Source organism: Eutrema salsugineum, unplaced genomic scaffold (assembly GCF_000478725.1).
Source record: "Eutrema salsugineum unplaced genomic scaffold, Eutsalg1_0 scaffold_9, whole genome shotgun sequence".
Taxonomy (NCBI): domain Eukaryota; kingdom Viridiplantae; phylum Streptophyta; class Magnoliopsida; order Brassicales; family Brassicaceae; genus Eutrema; species Eutrema salsugineum.
Genome location: NW_006256342.1, coordinates 12645284 through 12661979, shown reverse-complemented (window position 1 = coordinate 12661979; position 16696 = coordinate 12645284). Strand labels below are relative to the sequence as shown.

General features: G+C 41.0%; 1 protein-coding gene across 1 annotated transcript; it reads left to right on the top strand.

Moving 5' to 3' along the window:
- The first annotated feature begins 12851 nt into the window (after nt 1-12851).
- On the top strand, nt 12852-14730 carry LOC18009149 (protein CDI). The gene is made up of 2 exons (XM_006391522.2): nt 12852-12990; nt 13636-14730. Exon 2 carries the CDS (start codon nt 13649-13651, stop codon nt 14423-14425), a length of 777 nt encoding a protein of 258 aa, XP_006391584.1. The 5' UTR covers nt 12852-12990; nt 13636-13648; the 3' UTR covers nt 14426-14730.
- The last annotated feature ends 1966 nt before the right edge of the window (nt 14731-16696 follow it).

The window sequence follows — 16696 nt, the reverse complement described above, 5'->3', positions numbered from 1 at the left end:
CACCAAGCTCGAAAACTAAAGGCCCAGGCTGCGAGATACATCCTCATCCGACACGAAGTCTTCAAATTGAGGTTATCAGGACTACTAATGACATGTGTAGAAGGAACCAAGGCGAGAAAGATAATGCACAAAATACAAAGCGGTGCATGCGGCAATCATTCCAGCTGAAGGTGTCTATCGATCAAGATAAAATGGCAAGGGCACTATTTGCCAACAATGGTGAAGGATTGTGAGAAATTCACCATGAAATGTGAAAAATGCCAGCGACACGCACCAACCATACATCAACCGACCGAGCTGTTATTATCAATCTCATCACCTTGCCCATTTATGAAATAGTCAATGGACATTTTCAGACCTCTGCACAAGTTGAAGCAGAAGCAATTCTTATTGGTTCTCACTGACTATTTCTCGAAGTGGGGCAAAGCGGATTCCTACGCGAGCATCAAGGATGTGCAATTCAAACACTTTATCTGGAAGAATGTAATTTTCCGGCACGGAATCCCTTACGAGTGGAAAATCTGCGTAAGTAAATAAACACCAAGATATCCCCAAGGGAATGAACAAGTCGAGGCGGCCAACAAGACCATCTTGGTCGGATTGAAGAAACGGCTTGACACTAAGAAGGGACGATGGATAGACAAGCTAGAAGGAGTCCTCTAGTCTCATCGAACAACTCCACGCTTAGCCACTAGAGAAATGCCGTTCGACCATGTTTACGGAACCGAGTGCATAATTCCTCCTGAGGTGGACTCTCCGGGGATACGACGAAAACTTATACCCGGACATGAACGTTTGAATCACTTGATGATGTTGGATGAACTTGATTTAATCAACGAAAGGCGCAACCAGGTGTTAATACGGATTCAGAACTATCAGCAGGCTACGACAAGAACATCCAAAGTCAGAGATTTCAAGAAGGAGAACTAGTCCTCAGGAAAGTATTTCAGAACACTGCCGACAGAAATGCTGGGAAACTCGGAGCAAACTAGGAAGGACCTTAAAAAGTTACTTATGTGGTTCACCCAGGGGTCTTCGATCTCGCAACAATGGCAAACGAGGAAATTCCAAGATCATGGAACGCCATGCACCTGAAGAAGTATTATCACTAAGGAGACATGATAACACCGTATTTTGACCACTTTTATGGATTGTTTTGAAATACTTTTTCTATGTTTTTTATTGCTTTCAAGTGTTTTTATTATGTTTTTCTATTATTTTTAATTTTAAGACTCTTTTCAGGAAACTTAAGTAAAAGCTTAACAAAATTGATAGAAGACCAGATTTCAGCTTAGAGTCAAACCGTCATAAGTTCACCCCCAAATGAAGAGCTTCTCACCGTATGATGCAGCTCAAATTTGGAGACCATAAAGATGGAACTACCAGCTTTCTAGCACACTTTACATACTTGCAATCCAATGGTTCAATCAAAATTTACGCGAAGAGCAAGATGTCCTGTAAACCAGTCGGCAAGCATTCCTACCCGCGGCCAACATGTATTTCACCACGTTCCCGACCTTCCCGAATGATTCTCTCATTTGGCAAAACCCTAAGAGACGACTTGGACACTATAAATACATGTTTTAGGAGCCCTAGACGAGAGAGACACATACAATTTATTCTTTTTGCAGCTTTTAAGTTTTTTTCTTTCATTTTTGTTAGTTTTTAGGTTAAGGGAGATAGATGTTATCTCTTGAATCCTTTTGTTTCTTCTTCAATATCGATTACTGCTCAGCTTTTCAATACAATGTTTTTGCTTTCTTTAATCATGTCTAAGTAGTTTTATTGTTGGGTTGAAGGGATTTTTGATGGGGGCTATATATGTTCGATGAGGATTCCATTAGCTATTGAAGCTGAATCCTAGAACTTTTTCTTCTAAACTTATTTATAATGCATGGGAGTAGCGTCATGAACTACAATATGATCTAGGTTTTGGGTGTTGCGAAATTTTTCATTCGAGGCCAGATCTAGTTCGAAAAGAGAAGATTGGCCATAGGAGTGGAAACCTAGTTCTAGTTTATAGTGGAAATTTATCATATGTTTGATGGGGGCTATTAGTTATTACGTCATTTTAACTCCCGTATTTTCTCGTTAAGATTAACTTATACATTTTAAAGACACCATCAAAACCCCTACAAAAATTGTCTGGTTCTAGACTTCCTTACTTCATATTTCTTTCAAACGCTTTGCAGGAAAGATCCTCCTTCCCTGTGGATTCGATCCCTAAGTACTACAATCGATCAGGTGTGCACTTGCGGCTATTGATTTCATTTAGGGTAAAAATTGACACACCCTCACGACCACATCAAGTTTTTGGCGCCGTTGCAGGGGAAGGCACGCGTTTTCTTTTCTGCAAAACCCTAGAATCGACCTAGAACACTTTTTCTACTTGTTTTCGTTTTCTGTACTTCTTGTTTCAGGTTATGAAGCAATGAACCCTATGGATCAAAATTACTACTATGAGGAAGGTATCTACAACACTCCTCAAGCCACTCGATGCCGAGAAGCACAATACATTCGTGATCTCTCCTCAATGGATCAGAATTCATTTCCGAACCACCACACAAGAGGACTTCGCAGCCACAACATATCTATTGTTGAAGTTTTAGAAGAAGAAGGATTCTACAAGGACCACGACCCTCATTCAACTTACAATGCCCACAGAGATATCCATGATTCTCTCTTTGATGATGAGACGTCGTCTGTCTCCCCAACCGAGATGGATGATATGCTTCAAGAGCTCAATTGATCTTTGGATGACGGGTATTGGGTAGCTTGTGAAGTAGATGGAGAATCCTCCATCAAGTTTGTTAGAAAGAGGCCATCAAATGAAAATTCTTTGGGTCATCATGTCATGGAAGCCAGTCATCAAGAAAAAAGAGAAATTATTTCTATCCATAGTGACGATCTCGTCTCTACCAATTCATTCAAGTGTTTTGGAGACCACCAACAAGATCATAAGTCACTTCCTCTTAATGAATCACCGCCTTTTTCTCCTTCAGTTCCTCACCACCCTTAATGTAAGACAGACCACATGAAAGATGAGACACTAATGGTGACATCTAAACCATCATTGGAGACGCTTCCTAAGACGAAGGATCCCGAGAAGTTTAATGCCCCATTCTCGATCAAGGGAGTGGAATTTCATGATTCTTTTTGTGACAATGTACCTGATGTGACTCTTATACGAAAAACCATTGCAGAGAATATAGGTATTTCGATTTTTCTCCCCTCTATGATTTATATTCACTATGGAGACTTTTCTGGTGCAGCTCCACTTGGTGCTAAACCCGAACTGCCTTTCCAAGGGGAAGGTTGATTTGTTTCTAATGATTCCCATGCCATGGAGATGAGAAAGGATGCAGCAAAACCCTTGATACTTGGTACTTCGTTCCTAGCATCTGTTGGAACTCTCATCAACTACGCGAATCACCAGTTTCTTTAAGATAAACAAGAAAACCCCATATCCGGCGATGACTAAAATAAACTCTCATTGTCTTATCATAGGTAGCGTAGATGATCCAATATTTTACCCTGGAGGAGATACAAAGGATGTTGGAATTGTTCTAGAAAAAAGTGCACACGCTAGACACGAAGAAAACACTGGAATGACAAGTTTGACAAACAAAGGGATTTCCTTATGTACACCTTCAACCAATGCTCATATGAAAGGTGATGGAGACTTGATTTAAGAAAGAGTGAAGCTTAAATGGCCCTCAAGACTCTTTTCACAAGACTCTCCACAAGGAAAAAGAATTGGAGACAAGAGGCAAGATGATCCGGACATCTCTTCTCGGACATGGGTCGCGAGTGCGCTACCCGCGGCCAACCCATGTTTCTCCGCGGTCGTGATACTTGCACCCACGGCTTAACCACCTCGGAGTTCCTCACCAGAGGTCGCACCTCCCGTGACCGCGGCGAACAGCCCTTTGGCCGCGGTCGTGAGTCCTTTACCAGCGGCGAAAGCACTTCCACCGCAGTAGTGTGTCCTCCGCCCGCGGCAAACCATCGGTCAGATTCGCCTCTGCCTTCCTCTATTCTTACAGGCTAGTGTTTGTTAGATGCACCTGCCAGAATGGTCAAGACCCCTTTTCTCGAGCAAAACGTATACGCCATCAGCTCCAAAACATCTCAAGAAGAAGATGAGGTATTTCCTTGCAGCATAGTTTTAGTTTATGAAGATGAATATGAAGGACAATACCTTGAAGAAGAAGACTATTGTCTGTTTGTGGAAGGAGGCAATCCAGACATTGGTGGAACTAGGAGCACCAATCTCCAGAGAAAGGCTAATTGAATTCAACAAGATTGTGAAAACGATCCCTCTCTATAAGGGTTTCGATGATGTATGGGACCTTGGTTATCTGCAAGTTTTCTTTAGGTCCAGCAAAGAGACCAAAGAGGATATCCGAACCTACTTTGGGAGAGCCAGACGCCTATCCTTTCCTAGGACATCACCTGATGCTGCAGATTACTCAATTCACCTTCAAAAACCTAAAGAATGCAGCTACTACACCAACAAGATCAACAAAGAAAAGCTTGATAAGTTCAATGATGTAGTTCAAAATTTGCCTGAAGGAATCACCTTTGCCAGTCATGATAGGCCATTACTTCTGTGAGAGCAAGGAATCGATTTCTGAAATAGAAGACTTGTTCAATCATGCCAGAAGAGGTAGACCTGTTCGAACACTTCACAAAATCGAAGGTCAAGGTCAGTTTCTCATCTCTTGTTCTATTAGAGGTGAAATGTTTAACAATGTACTTTGTGATTTTGGAGCTTGTCTCAACATGATGTCCAAGGCAATTGCTTTGAGACTTGGTATTAAGCACTTGCGCAGGACTAGGGCAAAGATTAGTCTAGCTGATGATTCCAATGCAACACCTAAAGGAATAACCCATGACATTCCTATGAGAATAGGAGATTGCATTGTGCCTGTCGACTTCTACATTGTCGAAACAAGAGACGCATGCAGCACATCCAAGCTCGTCCATCTTCTCCTCGCCCTTCTTAGCTTATTCCTGAATCTTCAAAGCCGCTTCGCATCTTGCTGATTTCTGCACTTTCATGACCGCGGAGACGAACATCGCATCCTTTTCATCAAGGCGTTTATTCAACGAGGCAATGTCAGAAAGATACCTTGTTTTCTGATCCTCAAAATGCAGCATGAGAGAAGAAGTCCAATCCAGCTCATCCTTGAGAAGTTTCTTCTCACTTTCGGTAGCTTTCACCTGAGATTCAGCCATGGCGAGTTCAGCAGAATGCTTTTGTGTCATCTTGTCAAGTTTGGATTTGAGCACCAAGGATTCTCTCCTTGCATCCTCAACACGACGCTTGTAGTCGGCTATGAGATCGTTGATTGAAGCTAGGAACTGCAAAAAAATCATAAGGATAAAATAGCAGTAGAATCCATAAACTCGAGAGATTCTCAAGTAAGAGTCGTACCATAGTACCACGCTGAGACATGCCGGCATATTTTGTCGCCTTAATTAGGGTATCGGGAGCGGGAAATTGAACATTTGGACAAGTCACATAAGAGAAGAGCCAAAGCATCTGCGTCGTCAACAACGAGAAAAAAAGCCTATCTCCTACCTCAACGTTCGGAAAAGATCGCCTCCTCTTCGAGCTCGTTGTTTCCTTGGCAGGGCCCTTACCCTTTTCAGTTCCAGGAGTGGGTTGCTTACGCCTCGGCTCATCCAAATGCTTCGCCAACGACGAACTTGAAGGCGTCGTATCATGAGGCATGGCCAGAACAGCTTTCCCAGAATTGGAAACCGAGGCTCTCTCCGTCACCCTCGGATCAACCTCTTTCGAGGTCTGCTTCGGGACTCTTTTGTCTGAAGCCGTGGGAATCAATTCCTCCAAAGCAACCACCGTGTTTGTCTCCTCGGGTTTGATTCTACAAGAGGTGGTGCATCCATTGGCGGCTTGTCTCAAGTTGTAGGGTTAGCGTTTTGCTTTGCGGCCTCTTGCGCCTTCAACTCTGTTAGCAGACAAAGAAAAAGTCTCACTATCCTTCCTCGAGTATCATCAGAAGGCCCAGATGATTCCAAACTAACAACAACACCAGCAAAAACGGCTCGTGCTCTCTCAACTCTGCGCCAAGTGAAATATCGTGACCAGTTCGTTTTCCCAGAAGCTAAAGCTTCATAAATCTACGAAAAGTCCTATGGGATTGGTGGAAGAAAAGGTCTATCTGCCACACACAAAAGCAAAAAACATTTACTTGTCAAGAAACATCAACGCAAGTAAAATCGAACCAGAAAGCTTCAGGTCGGCAACCCAGGGTTCCCTTATCCGTCCTGACTAAGTCAATGAAATGGCTCCCGACGAAGGTCTCGTTAACCAGGACATAGAAAAATTTCTCCTCCTAGAAACTGTCTTTACTCGGGAAGCTCCAAATGATCCTTCAAGATCACTTATTTGAAATATAATATCTCCCAGCTTCGCGACTCTTGCGAATCTCAAGAGAGTTCAATAAGTGGTCAATGTCCACTTCCACGACATATTTGTAACTCCGAACAAAAATTGTAACGTCCCCGATCCGCTATAGGATCGCCGGGATGGACCATAGCCGTGAGCGGGAAATACTGGTGATAACTAAGGGTTTGAAGGCCTTAATAAGGGTTATCAATCCCTTATGTCACTTGTAGTACAAAGGGTGTCAATCCATATGTGTGGTAGTTAGGCACTAGTTTATGTGATAAGCTCTTAAGTCAAGTGATCAAAGATGAGTTTTGGTGTGAACAAAGTAACAAGAAAGCATAAACAAGGAACAACCAAGCAATGATTAATGAACTAAACAAAGCAAGCAAGCTCAACAAGAATGTGGTGATTAAGCAAATGATAAAAGCTAAACCTCTAGATGTGATCATTGATTAGGGTGCTGTAGATATCAATTCATGATGCTAAGAACAATAATGCAATGCAAGTTACTCTTTAGTCTAGACTTCAAAAGCAGATTAATTCATTCCCATGACAATAATCCCTTTGCTAATCACTTAATCAAGTCTAACAACTATTAGATATAATCAAGCAATCAACAAGCATAATGCATCAAGCCTAATAAGTGACCAAACAATCTCTCAACCAAGAAGACTGAATCTTACACAGAAAGACATAGCAAACAATCACATGATCTCAAAACATTTCAACTTAGAACTCTAATCTAGACTAATCCTCTCATGAAGGCATTAATCTCTACACTAATCCACTTTCAAACCAAATCATCATTTGTGAAATATGAATCAATGAGCATTAAGAAACAGTTCTAATATGTCATTCATGCATTTAACAAATTATTCTCATGATGAAAAAGGCATAAACCCTTAAGTTAGCTCATTCAGGCATTTCATCAAACACCTTGTGGGTGGAGAAATGCCTAAGTTCTAGATCAAGCTTATAATGAGAGATCTAGCATTAAGAGCAGCTAACTAAGGAAATGAAATGAGAATCTAGACCCTAAACATCACAAATCAAACATCTAAGCACCCTAATCTACACACCTAGAAGCTTAAAAGATGACTACTCACTAATCATGAAGAACACATCTAATCTTTTGCAAGAGATGATGTTAATCATGATTAGAAGCAGAAATGAGATGATGAGATAATAAGAAACAGACTTAGATTGATTAAATCCTTCAGATATATCTTAACAAACTCATTTTTTTACAAAAGGCGAAAGAAAATTAGAGAGAAACTAAGATAGAAGATACGATTTTAGGGTTTTCTCCAAAAAGCTATATATACTAAGTGCTAATGGACCGGGTCAGCCCAAGACAAACTGGATCCTGACCCGGCCTTGATGGATAGTGGTGTGGTTTGCCACGGACAGATGATGCTTGGCCAGACCGTGGCAACCTGATAGTTTCAAAGTTCTTGGACAGATTCTTCATGATCAAGGTTGCCATGGCTTGATTTACACCATGTCTAGTGGCCGTGTCTCTTCTTTTCTGGGTTTGGGTGATGATCTTCTTGGATTGCCACGGTCTAGTAGCTCTTGGTCAAGCTGTGGCAAGTGGTCGTGTCAAACGCCGAAGAAGTGTACAAAGTTGCCACGGCCAAGTCCTAGGCCGTGGCATGGAAACCGTGACAAGTGCCGAATGTTTGTAAAATCCTTCCCGGCCAAATGTTACTTTGCCACGGTCAAGTGTAGACCGTGGCATGAAGATCGTATCAAACGCCGAAGGACTGCAATTAAGTGCCACAGTCAGGTGTGGACCGTGGCATTCCATCGTGGCATCTTTCCCTTAGCTTGCATCGTTCACGGCTCCTCGGACCACTTCGCGTTCAGGAAAGCATAACTTCTAAGATATTTGTCCGAATTGTGTGCTTCCGGTTTTAGAGGATAGAGGACTCATATATCTTCAACTTTAGTGAAGGAAGCTTCGGTTCTTGGGAAGTGGAAGGTTTCCTGGAAGGCTCATCTTCGCAGTGCATTTACACGATCAGAGAAGGGCGTCTAGACATGTGTCCATTCTGGAGACGTTATCTTCTTGCTCATAGCTCCGAATTGAATGATCTCGGACGTTCTTCAAATAGGACTCAATTATCTCCGATTCTGATGATGGACCCATAAACTGAATCGGTCTGAAAGTGCACCGTCCTTCGCATTCTTCGGAGCTCATCGGCTTAGTCCAAAACGGCACCGAGACAGGAGTTTCTTCCGACGAGCTTAACTTTCTGCTCACGCGTCTGAATTCCATGATTCACCTTTCTCTGGAACCATGATCCAATCTTCTCCAATTTTGATGAAGCCCCCGACAGCTGAATCGGACTGGAAGGTTCCCCTGACAGGCGATCATTCAGGAGTGTCGGATTGCTCCGGAATGGATGCGAGAGAGGTCAGTCTTCCGGTGACCGTATCTTTCAGCTCAGTGCTCCAAATGCCTTTATTCAACCTGTCCTGGGTTCTTGACTCAATTATCTCCAACTTTTATGAAGACGCTGTAAGCTGAATCGGCCGGCAAGAGCTTCCGGTGACGCGATTTCAGAAATATATCTGCACCCGGGATTTTTGGCCGAGAGACTTGACCGCGGTACGTGTTTTTGGCCGAGAAAGCTACCCGCGGGAGGGATTTTGGCCGAGAATCTTCGGCCATCAGTACATCATTTTGCCGAGAAACCCAAAATTGCTCCTTTTCACCATCTTTGATAAGTTCAACTCCATTTCTTCATCTGAATCACATCCTCCACTCCAAATAAACTCCAAAAGCACCTGTTTAACACTCTAAAACATGCAAAACTCTCTTGGACCTAATGCAATCTCCTAAATCCTAAAAAAATGCCTAAAGACCTAAAATGCATGCAAATGAGACATGATTTGGACTAGAATATGTACATTAAATGATGCAATTTATGAATATATCAACTGGCCGAGAAGCTAAGGAAGAACATGAGCCATGGTTCAGAATGATGGGTTAAGTTCGTTAATGCGGGACTTAGCCAGGAAAAAGAAAGAAAGATAGCTCAAAAGGAGGATTGAGCTAAGATGACCTGGAAAGGTGAGCTAAGCTAGCTGGATCAGCTGCCGGGAGGCTCGGTTAAGTTAGGCTAAGTGATGGGCAGTTGGTCTATCTGAGTGGCAAGTGAGCTAGCTGGACTAGGATGGTTATGGGCGGTTATGGCCGAAGGGTTGCAAAGCTTATGCACCAAATCATCGCACCCAGTCGGCCAACAACTCGCACCTGTTCGCCCAAAGCGGTTACAACAAGGGAAAATCTATAAATAGACCCCTTTGTCCACATTTTTAGACACGCACATTTGGAGGGGAGAAACTCTGCCCAATTTACTAAAGATACCGAGAGGGAAAAAGCAAAGTAACTGGGAGAACTGAGGGATTAGCCGGAGCGATGGTGTGCGGGTCGTGAGGGCAAGGAAGGAGAGTGGCCGCTTGATCAAGGCGATCAAGCCGCAGAAATAGTCGACGCGTGCGGAGTCCAGAACCGAATGCGAGGCTAAGGTATGTAATTCTCGGTCTAGTACGCACAGATCTGAACGATCGGTTCATCGGCATAGTCCGGTACCGCGGGTTATTCCTTGGTTGTTTTAGGAACTGTGTGTGACGGCCTGAGGAAGGAACGATCACCGGCCCTGGAATATAGATTTGGTCGGTGGTGATAGGTTGCGATAGGGAACGTTTTCACTGGACCATGCGCGCCGCGGATAAACCGCACGGCTTGGGATCGGACAGGATCTACGAAGTCCCGGTTAATCTGGGCGGATGGCTTGTTCCAAGGGATGACTAATCCGTGAGTGGTATTAGGGTCGTTTGGGGGTACATGGCATAATCATGCGCATATGCATATGTTTTGTGGCTTGGAAAGTAGGGTTACTTATATTATTTACTTTACAGGAAAAGATGGTGATCAAGGAAGGGATTTGGCTTAGGCGCGCAGACCAGTTAGCCCGGAATGATGAGTGGTGTATTAGAACAGATAGATAGGATCATGTACTCTTATAATAGCTTATATGCAGACTCATAATTTGTAATGAATCCATATAGTTATCAATAAAATATCCGTTTCTGTTTTCTAGTAATGCATATCAACTCTAACCTAGTGAATCTCAGAATACACATATCGAATATAGATTAAACAAAGGACTTGACCCTAAAAGTGGACTGATGGGGTCGAAGCCATATAGTGGTCAGACCGGAAACAACCTCCACGGACTTAGAGTCCGGGATGGGGTGTTTCAAGTTGGTATCAGAGCATGCTTGCTCCTACATCTAATTTCCGATGATTTTGCATTTAATAGCAAATCTCTCGTTATCGATGTATATTCGTCGTAATTCGTCGTAAATTGTACGTCGAAGTTACGACGATGTTTTTATACGACGGTTTTTTAATTTGACGCAACATCGTCGTAAAATCGTTGTAAGTTTGCGACGACTTTAAAACCGTCGTAATGGACCGTTGGAAAACGATTGTTTTCTTGTAGTGTCAAATGACTAACCCGAATGGTTCAGATCAAAAGGAGAACCTAGCTCTTGAAGTTCCACGACTACTATCTCCACCACTGCTACCACATAGTGCTGCACCCAAAGTTCAATATTTCGGAGCCTTAGGTGTCAAACTCAGCATACAAAGCAAGAGATTTTCTCTCACAAAATCCCAACTCCAACTATATAATTGTGAGACCCCGCTCCCATCTTCCTTTCCGGGAACCAGACGGACCGGCTATCACTTACAGTGAGACCCTGATCCCGCCTTTCATCTGGATTGGCTATCAACTCTGAATGCCCCAACTGCCCTTTCTAGTGAGTCCAACGCCCTCTCTAGGTCCGTGAGCCCAACGTCATCTCTCTATTCTCATTGGCCCAACGTTCTCTTTCTAAGACTTTTCTACTGCCCCATCAATCACCACGTGATCTTTCCCCGTGCTTTGTCCTCACTCACAAGGTACCGCGGACTACTTCCCAGTAAGTCCCCATCCTCAAATTGCTCCCAGCTTAAGCACGTTTAACTGTAGAGTTCTCTCAAGACCAGTGCCCGAAAAGATAAGTGCACTTTGATGACATAGGTAGATAAATCAATTCTTATAAGCTTTTTTCACATATACCAGGAATCAGGATGTTATAATTCTCTCTGACTTCCAAGGAATTCGTCCACGAATTCACTCTAACTCAACTACGTCCCAAGACGCCACCCTGGTCAGAGCCGGTTGGCTAACCTTGGCTATGATACCAATTACGAGACCTTGCTCCCGTCTTCCCTTCTGGGAACCTTGGCTATGATACCAATTATGATACCAATTGCTGATTTTAGCTAAAAACATAGTCGGATCTTTGCTTGAATGGTTTGCAACATTTTGATTAATCAAAATTTGAAAGTTCATAATTTTTTTTGCAATTTTCTCAAAATAAAAATCATAAATAGAAGCACTATACTTCTTCAAATATATATATATATATATATATATATATATATATACTATTAAAAAGGAAGCATTTTTTTATCCAAACAGTATTGTCTTCATTTAAAATTATTCAATTGTGGATAATTGCTATTTCTGTTATCAAACAAAATAATTTAGTGTAATATTAATAAACTAATATATTTCTAATTTATATTTCAATATAAATCTGAAAAATTAAATATTAATTTAAATTTGTTATAGATTTCTCTAAATATAGGTTATATTATTTATCAAAAAACATAAAATAAGTTATTATTACGTCTTTCAATAATAATAAACCGGATATTAATTTAGATTTATTTTAAATATTCAAATTAAAATAATATTTTAAATGACAAAGATGAAAATGATATATTACTTTATATTTTATCAAATAAGTCTAAAATTTTAAGTATTTAAATTTAATAAATACTTAAAATATACAAATAATATGTTTAGAACTTATAATTATGTTTTGATAATCGCAGTTCTTTTTCTATTAATATAAATACGTATGTTATAATGATGTTTTTATTATCGTGGTATTTTTCAGATTAATATGAACGGATAGATTAGAATAATATTTTTTAATCGCACTTATTTATTATACTAAAAAAATAATATATAAACAGAAAAAAAATAATTTTTTACTTATTAAAAAATTATATTTAAAAAACAAAATTATTAATTATATTAAGTAATTGAAAAATTAATAATAGTTCATATGTGTTTACACGGAGTAGAACCTCGACGACATGGCAAAGAACACTAGCCGCAGCACCCAGCGTGGAGACAAACCTCGACCACATAGCAAAGAAGAGAGGAAACGCACAAAACTCACGCCGACCCCAAGTCAATACGCGGGTCAACTCCGCGTCCCTCCCTCTCATATTTTATTTAATTATTTTTTTAAAAACAGTTTATTTCTAAATTCAGATTACCACTCTCCTCTTATATCGCCCCAAATCTCCTTCTCTTGTGGTTTTCCAATTTAAGTCTAGATAAAAAGAAAAACAAAATCTTAAGAAACAGAGAAAATCCCTTTTGTGTCTGTGGATTCTTTTCGCTCACTCCAAGCATTTTCTCGAGATCCAGGTACCTTGTTTTCTTCCTCATTCCCTGAACGTTTTACTTGAATCCTATGGTCTTTCAATTTCCGTTTTCTGGATTACAAGTTCTCACTTGAATCGCATTTTCACGGTTTTGCTTCATCACGATTCTGTGCAATTTGAAAACTGCTTAGCATAATGAGATAGATCTAACAAATGGCGATGCTGATTACTTTCTTCACTCTCTGGAAATATAATGTCGATTTCTTTGTTTATATACTTCGATTTTATGGTCTCATGCTGCTTGACGATTCCTAATTACGTCAATTCCCGTTTTCTGGGTTCACTCGTTTCGCATTTTGATGGTTTTTCTTCATCACGATTCTGTGAATTTTCGAAAAATGCTTGGCATAATGGGATATAGATCTAACAACAATATGCCTATGCAGGTTACAAAAAAAAAAAAAAACAATATGCTTATGCTGTTTTTCTTTCTTCAATTCCTTTAAATTTAATGATAATTTCTTTGTTTTATTTGTTTTTCTTCGATTTTATGGTTTCATACTTCAATTACCGTTTTCTGGCTTAGTAGATTTCATTTGATTGGCATTTTTTTTTATGGTTTTGCATCATCACGATTCTGTGAATTTGAAAATTGTAGACCTTTACTTTGTTCTGAAATTACTCGCAGATCCAAAGCCAAAATGACCATGAGCAACGGCGATTCCGAATCAGCAACCTGCAATGAGCCATACGAGAAGAAACCTTTCAAGATCTTCGTTGGTTACGATCCACGAGAGGATCTTGCTTACCAAGTCTGTTGTCATTCGATCACGAAGCGATCTTCAATCCCTGTAGAGATCACACCGATTGTTCAATCAGATCTCAGAAAGAAAGGTCTGTATTGGAGAGAAAGAGGTCAGTTAGAAAGCACTGAGTTCTCTTTCTCTCGTTTCTTGACTCCGCACTTGTCTAATTACCAAGGCTGGGCTATGTTCGTCGACTGCGATTTCCTCTACCTCGCGGACATTAAGGAACTCGTTGATTTGATCGATGACAAATACGCGATCATGTGTGTTCAACATGATTACACTCCTAAAGAAACCACTAAGATGGATGGTGCTGTTCAAACCGTGTACCCGAGGAAAAACTGGTCCTCTATGGTGCTTTACAATTGCGGACACCCCAAGAACAAGACGTTGAACCCTGAGGCTGTAAACACTCAGACCGGTGCTTTCCTCCATAGGTTTCAGTGGCTGGAGGACGAAGAGATTGGTTCTGTTCCTTTTGTGTGGAACTTCCTTGAAGGTCACAACAGGGTTATTGAGAACGATCCAACCACGCAGCCTAAGGCCGTGCATTATACTCGGGGAGGGCCTTGGTTTGATGCTTGGAAGAATTGTGAGTTTGCTGATCTCTGGCTCAATGAGATGGAAGAGTACAACAGAGAGAACAAGAAAGAAGTTGATGCGGGGAATTAGAAAGAAGGAAGAAGATTAAAAAAAGGTATGTTACTTACCAAAACAAATATTCCGTAAACATGGATTACATATAGTTTTTGGCTTTGTAGAGCCAGGGAACATTAGTTCTTGTGGAGAGCTTTGGGTTTTCGTTTTATTCTTCACATTAAATTCGTTTTAATCGTTCGCAACACTAATACCAATATCGAGGTCATATGGTATAATAATATATTTACTTGTTTGTTGTGGCTTGTATGTTCCTTTAATGATATATTTTATTTGTAATTGCTATCAGATGAAGTAACGTATTTTGATAATGTGACTTATATAGCAGTTCTTTTTATCTGATTAATAATGATCATAAGGTCAACATACATAAAGCATACAGATTGATCAATGATGATCATTAGCTAGCAACCTCTCAGATGATCTTATATCTAAGAATATCATATTGTGATTCGTACATGTATGTAGATGCACATACCAACGAACAACCAAACGAGTCGGCTACTTATTAAAATTGAGTTCTTATCAAGTTCTTACATTACTTGGTCTAATCCCATAACATACATCTATTTTAACGAAAACGCTGAAACTCAACTTCTCTCTAGCGCATTGAACTGACCGATCAACTTATAATCCACATACTGCAAGACCATCCAAATCAAACCACCATCTAGTTTTCCGTAGACAACTGATAACATTGTATTTTGATTCTTATGCAATTTCAAATATTTTACTTTGTCTTAAGTGTTTTCATTATGGTTTTTCTATATTTATAGTTTCAAACTCTTTTCAGGTTATTTAGAAAAAAACGTTGCAAAATTTAAAAAACCACATTTTTATCTTAGTGTCAAATCGTCATATGTTCAGTCTATTGTTAATTGTGGATCTCAACTTTACAGGGGTCAATTCGGTAATTAAATTTTGGAGAAAGTCTTTTATTTAATCAATCGAGTTCAGGTTACAAGTATTTGAGTTCAGAGGTCTCTCAACAAACTGAATACAATACTAATGAGCTCTCAATTCCTCGGAAAAGAGTCTAACCCCTTCTACAATAATCAAGCTCCCTATTTATAGTGCATTAATGAGGAGAAAACTTAGGGTTCTCTCCCTCTAATCTCCACCGCCTCTTGTTATTGGGTCTTATTGCAAATGGGCCACGTTATCAGGACGGGACCACTTTGGTCGAGGCCATTGTAAACCGGGCCAAACCGAGTTTCAGAGCATAGCACTAACAATATGTCCCCCCCCAGTCTGACAAATGAGCTCGGCTGACTTTTGACGGATTTGAGGAGTTGGTGCGGTTGAGATTGAGATTGGTCGAAGTTGAACTCTTCATCTCTGAGTGTCTCTTCGTCTTCCGTGTTCGGGGAGGCTATTTTTGGGTTTTCACATACCGGAAGTCGAAGGGTCGTATTGGTTTTGGCGAGAAGTTGAAATTTCTAGAACCGACACGAAGCACAAAAACCGATAAGTCACATTTATTTCATTTTTCTCTAAATAAGAAGCAGCTCTTGTCATTTTCTCATTCCTGCTCCCACTGCTAAAGTATTTGCTCTCGTTTCTCACTCTAAATTTCTTCTTTCTCTCTCTAAGTTCTTTGATTGCCGTCCACCGTGCTCTTCCGTCGACGGTTAATCTTTTCTCGGCGCTCCGACCATGGCTTCTGAATCCTCTTCTAACTCCGGGTACGTCGTTCTCCTTGAAGATCGTCAGCCGGCCTCCTTGGCCGAATTATCGAGACCGGCTACCGCTGAGAATTCCTCGAATGCTTTTTTAATTTGGAAGAATTCTCGGGTAGTTGAGGTCAGCTCGAGTAATCGAAGAGGTCCAGTCCAGGCCCCAAAACTGATGGATCAAGATCTTCGTGAGCCTGGGGGTCAGTATCCCACCGACCTAGAACTTGGTCAAGATGCTGATGTCAAAACAGATGAGGACGCATTTTTGGATGGAGTCGAAGAATGCATAACCTCGAATCCTGACAATGACGATACATGCCGGTTACTGATTGTCCAACCGTATGCGCCAATGTGGGTCCTACCAAGTCGGACTATGACACAGTCCAGGAGATGACGCTTATCTGTGGAGCCCCACCTCGCATCGTAGTCCGGGTTATCGAGCCGGACGTATGTCCGTGGGATGCCCCGGAGGACTATATATGTGTTTATGAGGCCTATTTTTGCGAAGCCGGTCTAGCTTTCCCCTTGCCTTGCCTACTCTTTTCCTACTGCAATCGTCGTGGCTGCGCGGTATCGCTATTGAAGCCAGCTACGATTGTAAATTTTGTCG

Bases quoted from the DNA above. Each gene is read 5' to 3' on its own strand.
- LOC18009149 (XM_006391522.2), top strand. From the start codon at position 13,649: ATGACCATGAGCAACGGCGATTCCGAATCAGCAACCTGCAATGAGCCA.